The following is a 14,054-nucleotide window of genomic DNA, read 5'->3' as shown; positions in this document are numbered from 1 at the left end:
CCAGCGAAATAAACGTGGTCACTCTACAACGCAGTGGCAATGACTAACCACGCACTGACTTGTCTGTTTACACGGGGTTTATTTGGCTGACTTGGGGGTGCGCGGGTAGCGGGGGGCGCCAACTGACTCTAAAATATTCGTGTCCGAATATTCAACTCAGCGCTGAGTTCAAGCCTCTGTACTGACTTCAAATCTGTTTACACAGGGTTTTTTTCGGGTCAGCACTGATTTGCCTCGAATTTGTAGTCAGTTACTGACCCTGTGTAAATCAGCACTAATATGCAATAATTTAGTGAAATTCTCATATTGCATTTTTTTTTTTAATTTTTCTCATATTATTATACAAATAGTATTTATTTCAGAAAGCTTTATTAAAGTTCTCATAAACATGAGACGTATGACTCTTAATGCGGTCTAAAACATGGCTAAACACATGCGTGTGCGTGTGCAGGTGCGCGCGGTGTCGAAAGGCGTGGAGTCGAACGACAGCTCGGTGAGCGCGGCGACCCGTCCGCTGGCGCCCGCGCTGCGCAGTGCTGTGCCCGCGCACACCGAGCTGCGCCTGCAGTGGGGCTCCGACGTCAACTCGCGCCAGGACCGCTACGAGCTGCGCTACCGGCGCGCGCCCACAGACCGCCACGCGACCGAGGAACAGGCCCCGTACACTACGGTCAGTGCTTACTTGCTCGCAGTTAATGCTTAAAATTACTTGAAATTGGGAATAAACGTAATAATAATAAGTATAATCGTGTTTATGGCGTTTAATGTTGATACTGTGGTTTTCTTTTAATTTTAAATGAATGCATACAGATATTTGATTCACGGTAATTTGATCGGTGCAATTCGATGAATCGATCATCTATTAATTATAAAACTACAAGGATTTTTTTTCAAAATTTCCCTTAAATAAAATTGGTTTCTGAAACTTATTTAAATTTGAATAAAATTTATTAAAATAACAGCTAGAAACGACGGAGACGACAGCATTATTGGAGAATTTGTACCCGGGCGCACTGTATGAGATTCAGTTAGCTGCCATCAGCCACGGGCTGCGCAGTGAGAGACACACCGTCTACAAGCCAGTCCGTAAGTTGCGAAAATCCTAATTTGATTATGAGATTTTTTTTTTTTAGTTGCTAAAACATTTCTAACGTTGTTTATGATTAAAATTTTAAAAGTTAATTTCATACTTGCGTATATTTTAAAATCGTATCTAGCTGGAAGGACCATTATCATATACCTTTTGTAACCGCGGTAGTCAAGAAAAATGCTATTCGTAGACAGTAAAATTCAAAAAAATTCAAAATTCAAAATTATTTATTTCTTCCTTTTACAATAGGTCCTTAACTAATTTGTGATTGGAACACTCCTAGTAAGCAAATAAATGCTTGTGTCAGGAGGTTTCGCTCTTCCTTAACACTATTAGACACAGAAACAGAAATAAAACAATATGAATGAATACAATGCAAAAACACAAAATAAAAGAAAGAATTTAACAAAATCTCTGTATGAGTGTGTGTGTGTGTGTGTGTGTGTGTGTGTGTGTGTGTGTTACAGCACGTTTATTTTTTATATTGGAGCAAAGCTTCGGTATCTGAGTAGCTTAAGGGTTTCAACCATTCCGTTAATATAAAATTGATATGAACTTTAGTTTAACACGTCGATATCGCGTGTTCAGGTCCGCTGCCGCCGACGTCGCTGACGGTGGAGCGGCTGACGTCGAACGCGGTGGAGGTGCGGTGGGAAGCTGCGAGCGGCGGCGCGCTGGGCGGGTTCGCGCTGCGCTACCGGGCCGGCGGGCCGGGGGCGGCCTGGCGCCGGGACAGCCTGCCCGCCGCCGCTCGCCGCGCCGAGCTGGCCAACATGACGCACGGCGAGCGCTACGCCATCGCGCTGGACGCGCTGTCCGACCCGCCCGACGCGCCCGACGCGCTCGACAGCGGCCGCCCGCTCACCGCCGAGCACACCGTGCGTCAGTACACACGCGTTACTTACGTTTTATACATTTTATTATGTGATTTTTATACAATTAATACAAATCAATTTGAAATGTGATCCTCTAACATTAAAAAAGTCGCGCTCACATTCTCACTGTTGGTATTACAGGGCCGAACCCGGTATCGAACGTGCTGCAGCTGGCGGACACGCGCAACATGACGCTGGAGTGGCCCCGGCCGGAGGGCCGCGTGGACTGGTACCAGGTGGAGTGGTGGCCGCGCGAGGAGGAGGGCGAGGGGGCGGGGGCGGGGGGCGGGGCGGGTGGTGCGGGGGGCGAGGGGGGCGGGGCGCGCAACGTGAGCGCGGGCGGCGGGCGCAGCGCGCGCGTGCTGCTGAGCGGCCTGCAGCCGGGCTGGGGCTACGCGGTGGCCATCACGGCGCACTCCTACAACCTCTCCAGCGACCTCTTCACCATGCACACGCGCACACGTGAGTACACGCGCGCACACTGCGTCCACACTGATGAACAAAAGTGCTGATTCTTAAATATTCATCCTTTTTTTTGTATTTTATCACAGGGCCGCTGATTCAATCGGAAATGACTATAGTGACTGAAAACGGAGGTGATTCTGACGACAACGATACTTTACCAGCCTTTTTGGTAAGTTTTGAATTAATTATTTAGTAATAATATTGTTTTATCTATGTTAAGTGACAAACAGTGCTAAATTTATGACAAGATCTTATAGTTTACCGTAATGACTGCTTATAAAAAAAAATATCATAGCATTCAAATATTTAATTTATAATTAAAAAATAAATAAAAAAACCTATTATTATGGTTGTGAAGTTGTTGTGTGAAAGTGTTGTTGATTCAAGTGATTTATTGCAACTAGAGCTTTTATAAAACAGCGCTACTAGTCCAGTCGAACGTTTTTAAAACGAACGAACAATTTTTATGAATGAAAATTTATAAAAATTGCAATTTTTTGAAACGAATTTTATAAAAAAATCACTGTATTCATTGCAAATAAATTGTCAAGATTTCCTATCGATCGATCCCATGTGTGCTTCGACACTTTTTCCTGGTCAAAGCATTCGAGTTCAAGATAAAATCTACAGTGACAAGATTTCATACAACCGCTTGGATCGGTCGCACTACTACCAGCGCACGGTGCACGTGGCGGGTAGTTGTCATCGCTTGACTAGTCTTAATATTTGACATTAACCAGTTTCGGCTGGCACTGCCAGTTGACAATTTCATGTTCTTTTAGAGCTAGCGCACAAGAGCAACTTTTGTCTCCGCAACTATTTTGTCTCTCCCATCAATTGTATGGGGAGTTGCGTCGCTACGTGCGCGCACTTTCATACTAGCCCATGGGCGGGAGAGACGAAATAGTTGCGGAGACAAAGTTGCTCCCTTATTCTTTGAGTGTGCCTATAATGCGCCCCTAGCGGTCGCGCCTATGCAGCGCGTTCGTTCCGTGCGCTAAGAGTGTCGCGTGCAGGTGGTGTACACGCGCACGCCGGCGGCGGCCACGCGCTTCGACGCGTACCGGCTGCGGCTGGAGGCGGCGGGCGAGGCGCCGCGCGAGGTGACGCGCGCCGCCGCCGCCGCGCCGCAGCAGGCCGCCTTCCGCGCGCTCACGCCCGGCCGGCTGTACAACCTCACCATGTGGACCGTCTCGCGCAACGTCTCCTCGCACCCCGTGCAGCGCCAGGCGCGCCTGTGTGCGTAGCGCCCGCCCCACACCCGCACACACACGCATGAACGTCCTAGTCGAATTCTAGTCAATAGCCAATCTAACAATTTAAAGCACTTAAACAAGTCAATAACTGCGTTAAAAACAACCGACTTCAAACTTGCACTTGCAACATTTTTATGGGACCAATTCGACACCATCCCGCATCGAACAAAAAAAGAATCACGTAAATCGGTTCAGAAACCTCGGAATAACCGGTGTACATATATAAAAAAAGACGGGTTGCACTTGATTATTAACGTTCAGCATGTTTGATATTTTGGAATGGTATCCGTCTTACGCATGGAATATAAGGGCTAAAAAAAAAGAAAAAAGTCCGTCTTACGCTTTTTCGATCAGGCCACGTGTCCTGACGCGAGTTTAAGATTTTATACCCAACGCCGCTAAAGAAGTTTTCACTTCAAAAAAATAAAATAAAAAACATACCTGCCGAATTGATAACCTCCTCCTTTTTTTTGAAGTCGGTTAACAAACTGTACTATGGAGACATTCCTTTCATTATCGCTTGTTGTGTATATTGCTGTTGGTACTTTGATCACTTGACACTTATCACAACTAGATACACAATCAAGAGCAAAATAAAATCCGTTACGTTTTTTAATACTCCTTAAATTTAATGAGATAGCTTTAATATTTGTTTATTTCGATTACAATATTATGAGTCATATTTTGAATTCGATTGTGTATCTAATTATTTTTAATGATCTTATGATGATATTACCCATTAATAATAAGTAAAAAAATCGTCAACTAACAAATACTGCGACCTCTATTCGCTAAAAGTGCATGGTGGGTGATTGGATAATCATGTAAGCTTGGCTAAAAAATGTCTTTAAATAACTTTATGTTCCTTTTAGCTTGCGATTTGAATTTGTGATTCATGAGAAATGTCCAGCTTTGTACATATCTTTATTTTAAATAAATTCTTATTATACTACTAACCGTCTTTCTTTTCAATTTTAATTAAAATTTTATTTTGTATTTTCAAATCATAACATAAATTTAGTTGATAATAATGGCAATATCTAAGGGCAATTAACTCTTGCAATTTTTTTATAGATGTACATAATTGACAACTTTCTAACAGATATTATTTTCCAAAATGCTTGGGTTTCTTAATTGTGTGGATTGGTGAATTTTTTGTGCGCGTATCTTTCATCCTGGTGGTGGAGCGATTCTGGTTCAACTAAGTATACCTACATATTATTATTAAATTATGCTTCGTAAGTCCGCTAACAACTACACTAGTGTCAACATAGTAAATATAATGAACCTCAGTTTCGGTATCATAAAGTTAAACTATAGTCCTTTTCACATATTATGATGATTCCTGTGACACTTCATTGTGTTCCGTATTACGTATTTATGTTTAAAAAGAAAAAATAATTTTTATGCATAATATGTATTTCTATTTTAAGGCGGCATTATCACCAAAAATATAAAAACGAAACATCTTAAGCTACTAAAACAAAAACAGAATTGTTTAGTTTAATATAATGAAAAATAAAATAAAATAACACAAAAAAATAATACCTATGCAATTCGTGTACATGAAATGGAACGTTGAAAAATTAATATTATAGAGTTGGAAAATCTAATAATAATCGACGCCCATCTTGTGATCGTTTGTCAATCGACTGTACGAGTGCGTCAGCCTTGTATACAAGTTGCATTTTATATTGATACTTTCGTGATTCTGTTATTATTACTAATTGTTATTGTTCACTTTTTGTCGCTGCTATTTGCTAAGATTCCTTATTTAATTGTTGGCGAAATGCCGAAAAAACTAATTTTGGTCCTTTATTTAAATCGATTTCATTTCCATATAAAATATTATCGATTATCGGAAACAATTGATACGATTTCAGTGAAGGAAATCTCTACACGTGTCAAAAATCGTTATGTCACAGGAATCATCTTAGGTGAATAAGACTATAGTAAAATTTGCTATAGCATAGCTTGATAATCTAGCCAATAATAGTCCTTATTGTTGGTCTAATGATAGAGTTTTGGTAGTTAACAAATCCAGCACACAGTGATAGCCGTGTCCGTGCGCAGTCCCGCGGCCGATCCCGTGGCTGAACGCGACGCAGCTGGGCGCGCGCGAGGTGGCGCTGGCGTGGGCTCGGCCGCGCGGCGACTTCACGGACTTCGAGGTGCAGTACCTGGCCGCCGCCGACCAGCTCGAGAGCCGAGCCACGCCGCACACCGCGCTCACCGTCGCCGGCCTGCGCCCCTACACGCTCTACACCTTCACCGTTGAGGTTCATTCATTAATAAATAAGCTTCGTTTAATCCGTAAGATACAGTTACAGTTATAGTTTCAGTTTAAGTACACTATTAGAGAAAAAAACTTAGATTAGTTAAGTTTCTATATTGTGGATTTTGGAGATTTACCGTTGAAGTTACTCGCTCGATATTACTTATCGTATGAGGACCCTACGGGCTCTGCAACTGCAATGCCAATGAAGCCGTTAGAGAGTATGCAAGTAGGTTTCCCAACAGACCTACGCCCAATGCTCGCACCTTCATAAGGATTCATTTATCTCTAGCTGAAAAGGGGATACGGAGATCAGCCAATGAACGTGGGCGTCTTTTGTCGCCGCAAGATGAAGAAGAGATATTGCAATTAATAAAAGAAGATCCTAGGCTGAGTGTCAGGCGAATAGCAACTCGACTAGGTTTACCCAAAATGTCGGTATGGAGAGTCCTCAAAAGGGAGGGATTACATCCCTATCATTTTAGGAGAGTGCAGGAGATAAATGAACCGGACTTTTCAAGAAGGTCTGTCTTTGCTTCGTGGATAATTAGAAGAGTGCGTTCGGATCCAAATTTTTGTACAAAAATTTTGTGGACCGACGAAGCTACCTTTACACGATCGGGCTACATAAACCATCGGAATGAACATCTGTGGCTCCCCGAAAATCCGCATGCAGTTAAAGAGAGTTCCTTCCAGCATCAGTTCATAGTCAATGTTTGGGCAGGTATGATCGACGACGTTCTGATTGGACCAATCATTCTACCGTCCACAATGAACGGACCAAGATTTTTGGAGCTCCTACAAACCGATTTTTTAGACGCACTCCTGGAAGTGCCATTAAATTATAGGGTTGGGATGATACTGCAGCTGGATGGTGCTCCGGCCCAATGTGCGTAATTATCTAAATGAAAATTATACTCCATGGATTGGGCGTGGTGGAACAATCGCCTGGCCACCCCGTTCACCGGACTTAACCCCACTTGATTTTTTCTTGTGGGGTACAATGAAACAAAAAGTGTATGTCGACGTGCCAAATACGCGAGAAGAACTAATTGAAAAAATTATGCAAGTTGGGAACGAATTGGTATTTTTAGAAAGTTATTATTGTAATTTTACTCATTAGATATATTACTTTCAATATCAAATTAAAGTTTTTTGATATCTCTAATAGTTACGGAATAATCGCCTGTGCACACTTAACGATTACACCCGCTGCCTTTTTTTTTTTTTTTTTTGTAAGGTGTTTCTCAATGTTAGCCAGAAGGGCTTCTACATTTTAACGCGGACGCGGGGGTGAACTGAAGGTTCACCCTGGTAGCGACATGCACAAGGGCGTTCCCCCTTGACGGGGACCACGAACCTCGGCTTGAGCTGTCGCTTGAGTGGAGGAGGCCAGAAGGGCCCTAATCGGACGGGACCCGCTGCCTTATTACGGATCTTGCAGACGATAAGCAACAACCAAAAATTGCACAATAGCTGCTGTTGTCAATCGTCTATTTTGCGACCAGTCGCGAACCTGTCGCGCTGCTGTTTCGCGGTGTTCGTTATCTGCTGATTTTTAGCTAACAAGGCCGCCGGTATATAAATAGCGGGTAATTTAGGTATTATATAGAAAAATAAATTTATTAAAAAAAATGTTCTTCGATTGTAGCATTATGTTAGAAAACATATTTCTATTAAAAATAATATTCTTTTGAATACAATATGTAGAACGAAGTAAGATGGTGTTCGTGCAGTATTTATAACGCGTCCCGTGCAGGTGCGGTCGGGCACGCCGGCCACGATCCTGACGCGGTCGCGCGCGCGCTCGGGCACGTTCCGCACGCGCGCCGCGCCGCCCGCCGCGCCGCGCCGCTTCGAGCCGCGCGACGCCAAGCCCACCGAGCTGGCCTTCGAGTGGGAGCTGCCCGAGCCCGACCGCCACGGCGAGCTGCTGCGCTTCGTGCTGGACTACTGGCCCGCCGGCGAGCCCGAGCTGCGCACCTCCGTGCAGTTCCCCCCCGACGCGGCCACCGGCGCCGTGCGCGGCCTGCGCGCCGGCGGCACGTACGAGTTCGCGCTGGCGGGCGAGACGAGCGCCGGGCGCGGGGCCGGCGCGCGCTGGCGGCAGCACATGGCCATCGCCGCGCCGCCGCGCCCGCGCGCGCACGCGCTGCCCGTGCCCGTGCGCCGCACCTCCTCCACCGTGGCCGTGCGCTTCCGCGCCGACTACTTCTCGCCCGCCAACGGCAACGTCACCGCCTACACGCTGGTGCTGGCCGAGGAGCCGCACAACGACACGCCCGCCGGCCTGCCCTCGTGGCGCGACGTGCACAACCAGCCCGTCTGGCCGCCCTACCAGGTGCGCCCCGACCTCCGAGTTACTCGATTGTTTTCATGCTATTTCTCGAACCGTTATTAAAGACGGGATGAACGCCGTGTGCGCAGGTGACGGAGCCGTATTACCCGTTCCACTCGTCGGCCGTGGAGGAGTTCACGATCGGCTCGGAGCGGTGCGAGGTGGGCGGGCGCGCGTACTGCAACGGGCCGCTCAAGCCCAACACCAAGTACTACGTGAAGCTGCGCGCCTTCACCGCAAGGGACAAGTTCACCGACACCGCCTACACCACTGTCTACACCGGTATGCCTTACGACACGCATCTGATCATACGAATACATATAGGATCACCCGTACTCGCGTGCATCTAAAGATAAACAAGCGCACCTAACCATAGATGTACATATTATTTTGTGTTGATATTTAAAAGGAATTTCATCTTAACATAGTATTTATTACAGTGAACATTTTGTTGTCATATTAAAATAAAATATTTCATTATGGAAATTCTATAAATAAAAGACAATGTGGACCGAGGGAGTTGCACTACTCAAGATATGGAATATTTCCCCAAAGTAACGTGAATAATCGATAACTTGATAGCGATCTAGTTGATAACGGAGTGATTCGTAGTCCGTGACAAAGTTTTCTTATCTGATTATTTACTAACGAGATATTGTTGACTAATGGGATCCAGAAGTGTAATAATGGTCTATTGATAATATTGTGAGTTTGATTCGTGTCCTCGTGCCTCTTCGGACTATGGGTATAGTTAATTTTATTTAATTTTTGAAAAAAAAGTTGAAAAAGGAACGATATTATAGACACATAGATAACTTTATTCTTATATATTTGTTGAAAAAGTATAATTAATAATAAGATATCCTGCTGTAAATTCGGACCTCCATACATGACGTCATTAAGGCTTACACCCGTCGATGTTTTTTCGGATGCATTAAACACAACTCGTAATGACGTAGTACTCGAATCGGCTCGATGTACACCGTGGTGCGGCATGTAGTAGGCAGGTTTCATGTTACGCGCTATTGTTAAGTGCATGTGACCCAATTCTTTGTATTCGTTTATGAATGATTTATATTTATTAAATAAATTGTCGTCTTTTTGTAGCTTTCGTTCTAATTGATAAAATTGAGCGCATGCTTTTGTTTTCGATAATCCTAGCTTTTCATCTGCGTCTGGATGTAAAGGGAGACGAACAACGTATTTTCCATCTGACTGACGAGTTGTTGTTGATTTGTATTGCTGAATACATTGATAATCCTCTTGTGATATATCTATGTTTTCGTTAATGTCTTCGATTGACCAAAATTTTTGAAGGCTATCCACGTCGACCATTACAACGTTACATTGGAACGACTTTACGTTGCCGCATAAAATCCACCCAAGGCGTGTTTGCTGCGCTACAGGAATAGATTCGCTTTGCTTAATAATTCCCTCCATGATAATAGATGAATAGACATCGGCACCTAACAATAAGTCGACTGGTCGGCGTCGATAAAACTCTGGATCGGCTAGCTGTATGTCGTTAATAAATGACCACGCTGGTTTGTTGAACGATTTGTTTGGTAGATTGTTCACCGCATGATTCATTATAAAAACTCCTGTGTTTAAAGAATAATCGCTGTATTGAGAAGATATTTGTATGTTCATAAAGCCTTTACACGTGTTCTCTTTAGCTCCTAAACCTAAAATCACTCCCTTACAATGCTGACGCGGCAGACCGAGTCTCTGAGCTGCATTTTCGGTTATAAGGGAAGTCTGTGATCCTTGATCTATGAGAGCACGCATGACTAATGACGAACCATCTGCAGCTTGAACGGTAACTTGAGCTGTTGCTAATAAAATTTCCTGTGTATCATCCAGGGACACGTGAGAGCTATTTTTCAGTTGATTTTCGGGGCTTGCTGTGCTATCTGTACTTTGGGATGTCCGCTGTGCGAACGCTTCATGAACCAAAGTATGATGGTTCTCATTGCATACTCGGCATCTTTTCGTGGAAAAACACTTATTACCATTATGATTATACAGGCAGTTTTGACATAGCTGTAACCTCGTAATTGTTTGTAATTGCAGTTTAGGTTGCGATTCCGCGAATTTATTGCAATATATTATTGCATGATTATTGTTGCATATTGGACAATTTTGCGTTGTGTAATTGATACCTTTTCCGTTTTGCGATGAATTATTATGGTTGCTAGCGAATGATTTAAATAAATGTGATTTCTGGAATGCTTTAGGATATGCTGCTGGTGTTGGTTTTTGAGGGTGCTGGAATGTTTTAGGTGGCTCTTGCTTGCGCTTAGATGATTCTAATGCAGTAAATTTCATCTCGAGGAAACTTAGAAATTCTTGTAGTGTTGGTAGCTCTCTAGGATTTTTCAATGACTCGATGTAATTGTTATGACTGTCGGTATCTAATTTGAGCGCTAAGATATGAACGATCATCGGGTCCCATGTGCTTGTATCTACACCAAGGTTCTTAATGGCATTCAGGCACTCCTTTGTGGCATCGTGCATGTTTTTAATTTGTCCGAGCGATTGCTGCTGCATGCTGGGTAGGCCTAAAATTACATTTATGTGAGATGTAAAAATAAGTTTTTTATTCTCGTACCTGTGATTTAATATTTCCCAACAGGAAGTATAATTTTGTGAGCTTATAGATAAATGCTGTATGAGGCGTTCTGCCTCGCCTTTGATCTTACTTTTCAGATACTGCATTTTTTGGGCATTCGATAAGGATGGATTTAGATGTACTGCTTCGTTGAATAAATTTTTAAAAGATACCCATTGCTGATAGTTTCCATTGAAAATCGGAATGTCAACCTTCGGTGTGATATTTTCTCTGTTAGAGACTGACCAGAGCTTTGTGTTTATCGCTTCTTTAAGGTTGTTGAAAATGCTTTCGTGGCGAGTGAAAGAATTCTCGTATTCAACGTCTTCCCCGTCCAGAATGCTGTCGATTTCCCAATGAAGGGAGTCAATAACGCTCCATCGGGAATTTAACTGTTGCAGGGCATCCTCGAATTTCCACTTCGTGCATATTTTCTCAACATCAATACTTGTTACAGTTCTTGTAAAAGCCTTAAAGTTAATTGCTTGTTTATGTAATAATTCATCAAGTTTGCTCGATGTACCTTGCGATTTAAATGATGGCTGAGGATTTAAATCCTGTTGCTGCTTACTTGTTCCCGGCTGAGACAATAAGCCAGGTGTTGCAGGTCTGATAGCGCTTTCCTTGCCTTCCGCTGGCAAGTGCCGCGTTATGTAAGAACGCGTTTCATAATAAAAATCGGCCGTTCGCTTATAAATGTTGTTGCTAAAATATTCATTTGATTTATCGTCATATTCACATATTTTAATATGATTGCATTGAAATTCTTGCCAGTAAGAATCTAACACACTTAATCGCTTATTAATATGAGCCGGGGTCTTGCGTTCGACACCGTCTTTCTTAAAATTGATTTGGAGCTTTTCTATCGCTTCGATGATCATGTTTTGGCTAGCTACTAGATCTTCCATGATGAAAATGCTACTTCGCTTCGATAGATAGTATAAGTAAAAAGCTGTGGACTCACCGCTGCTGCTGGAACTTACGTGGCAGTTCCCACTACACGAGTTACGCTTTAACACACGCGAATGGGTCCTGCTTACGGTTAAGCTCGAAGGACCATAAAGATGTAGGGTTCGTACACCTGGGGATGCTGCTGTTGATGCTAATTAAAACTAGGCTGCTAAATGATATGCTTTATTGCTATGCTGAGTTACACACGTACGCGGCTCGCGACGTTTTAATGTGAACTAACGCTATATGAAAATGAAAATGCTGTGGCATACAAAAAATGATGATGATGCGCTTTGAACGGTTGCACCGTACACATGTAAAGTTCTGAATATTGAACGATGAATCGAAAACGTTGATTGCCGAAATACTTTTCGATCATCAAACAAGTTGTGTGAATTTTAAATCGGAACACATAGATATATTGAATATTTTTTATGTTTCTTGTTCAATTTAAGGCACAATAAGACAAATGTTGTAGGTTCGAATCTCATTCGAACAATTTCTTTATCTTCTGCAAAACGTATCAAACATTAGGGTTCCGTCGAGCGCATAGTATATGCTGAACGATGCTTCGAAACTTTGTTTTTTTTATAAAAGAACATAACGGTCATGTATGCCTTAAATTGAAAAAAATGTATAATTAAAAACCACATTCTATTACTAAAAAACAACATAGTATACAGGGTGTCCCGTAAGTAATGGACCAACGGGTTATGGGGAGTAGAGGGACTTATTATCTAACAAAAATAATAAAATGTATTGTCCTAGACCATAAAGTTTTTGATTTATACTTTAGGAAGACTTATGTATTCTTAACAACCTTGAACAAAAAAATAAGAATAAAATAAAAACAGAAACGGTAAAAGTTCATATTAAGCTTACGTGGATGATATTTTTATCAAATTTTGAAAATAAAACATAAATCAAAAACTTTATGGTTTAGGACAATAAATTTTAGTATTTTTGTTAGATAATAAGTCCCTCTACTCCCCATAACCCGTCGGTCCACTACTTACGGGACACCCTGTATTTATTTATTTATTTATTTAAGGTTTACCAGAAATTGTTACACAGATTGACAAATATACATAAAATTAAACTTAAAGCTAAGTGTACAATTTTAGATAGGTAAACACCACATTCACGAATAAAATTTAGACTTTGAAAGTTAAAACAACTTTATACAGGAAATAAAAACTACTAATACATTTGGATACAATACAAAAAATATCTAATATGTTTTACAAAAAAAAAAATGTAATATGTTTTACAAAAAAAGAAATTTAATATGTTTCTTGATGAACTAGAAACTTAAATTTACTTAGACTAAGGGAAAATAATATATCAATATCTTTAGAATATTTCTTGTAAAGTCTACAAAGTCTGGGAATCGGAGAGCTGGAACCAAGGACAGTCTTACGTAAGGGGGAAGATAAAAGGTTAACGGGATTTCTGGGATATGTAAAAGGAACTTTAAATTTGAATTTTGATAGCAACGCCGAACAGTTTATATGACCGTTTAAAATTTTAAATAAATATAGTAGATCTAATGCATTCCTTCTATTATCTAATTTTTTTTATTTCGAAGTGGGTTAGGCGACGATCATAACTTTTCAATTCTTTAGCTTTACCTGCAGAAAAAGCAAGATGATTGAGGAATCTCTTTTGTATACGCTCTATTCTGAGACTGTGCACTGCACAGTGAGGACTGTGCACTGTATAGCAACAAGCTCGACGCCCATGCACTACTGCGGCCACTCAGGCGCTGCCCTGTCCCACAGAGGCGGACAACACGGCGTGGATCGCGGGCGGCGCGGTGGCGGGCGCGCTGGCGGCGGGCGGCGCGGCGGCGCTGCTGGCGCTGCGGGCCCGCCGCGCGCGCCGCCCGCCCGGCGCCGCGCCGCGCGCCAGCCAGCCCGCCGCCGCCTCGCGCCCCGTGCGCGTCGCTGACTTCCGCGACCACTACCGCCTCATGTCCGCCGACTCCGACTTCCGGTAAGACCTCTGTTGCGATGTTGCGTTTGTGGTTTGTGTGTACAAAATTAAATACCTAATTGAGTGGATTTTCGCCAAGAAAAATATTTTCTCGACTTAAAGAATTATGACAGACATCCATAAACTCAAACTCAAACATTCATTTATTCAATTATACTACTATTTAGTAGCACTTTCGAATCGTCATTACATAATTAT

At 42.6% G+C, this 14,054-nt stretch overlaps 1 protein-coding gene across 1 annotated transcript in view; it reads left to right on the top strand.

Annotated features, from left to right (window-relative positions):
• Nucleotides 1-14,054, top strand: part of LOC123692104 (tyrosine-protein phosphatase 10D) — a 40,883-nt gene that overhangs the window by 13,778 nt on the left and 13,051 nt on the right. Inside the window, exons 10-19 of the mRNA XM_045636748.1 lie at nt 452-670; nt 963-1,086; nt 1,679-1,972; nt 2,107-2,427; nt 2,517-2,599; nt 3,447-3,669; nt 5,760-5,965; nt 7,721-8,302; nt 8,389-8,581; nt 13,643-13,856. Of these exons, the coding sequence (XP_045492704.1) occupies nt 452-670; nt 963-1,086; nt 1,679-1,972; nt 2,107-2,427; nt 2,517-2,599; nt 3,447-3,669; nt 5,760-5,965; nt 7,721-8,302; nt 8,389-8,581; nt 13,643-13,856 (2,459 nt within the window). The remainder of the gene's footprint in view (nt 1-451; nt 671-962; nt 1,087-1,678; nt 1,973-2,106; nt 2,428-2,516; nt 2,600-3,446; nt 3,670-5,759; nt 5,966-7,720; nt 8,303-8,388; nt 8,582-13,642; nt 13,857-14,054) is intronic.

Source organism: Colias croceus, chromosome 5 (genome assembly GCF_905220415.1).
Source record: "Colias croceus chromosome 5, ilColCroc2.1".
Classification (NCBI taxonomy): Eukaryota; Metazoa; Arthropoda; class Insecta; order Lepidoptera; family Pieridae; genus Colias; species Colias croceus.
Note: the sequence above shows the minus strand (reverse complement) of the source record. Positions and strands in the feature narration are given on the sequence as shown.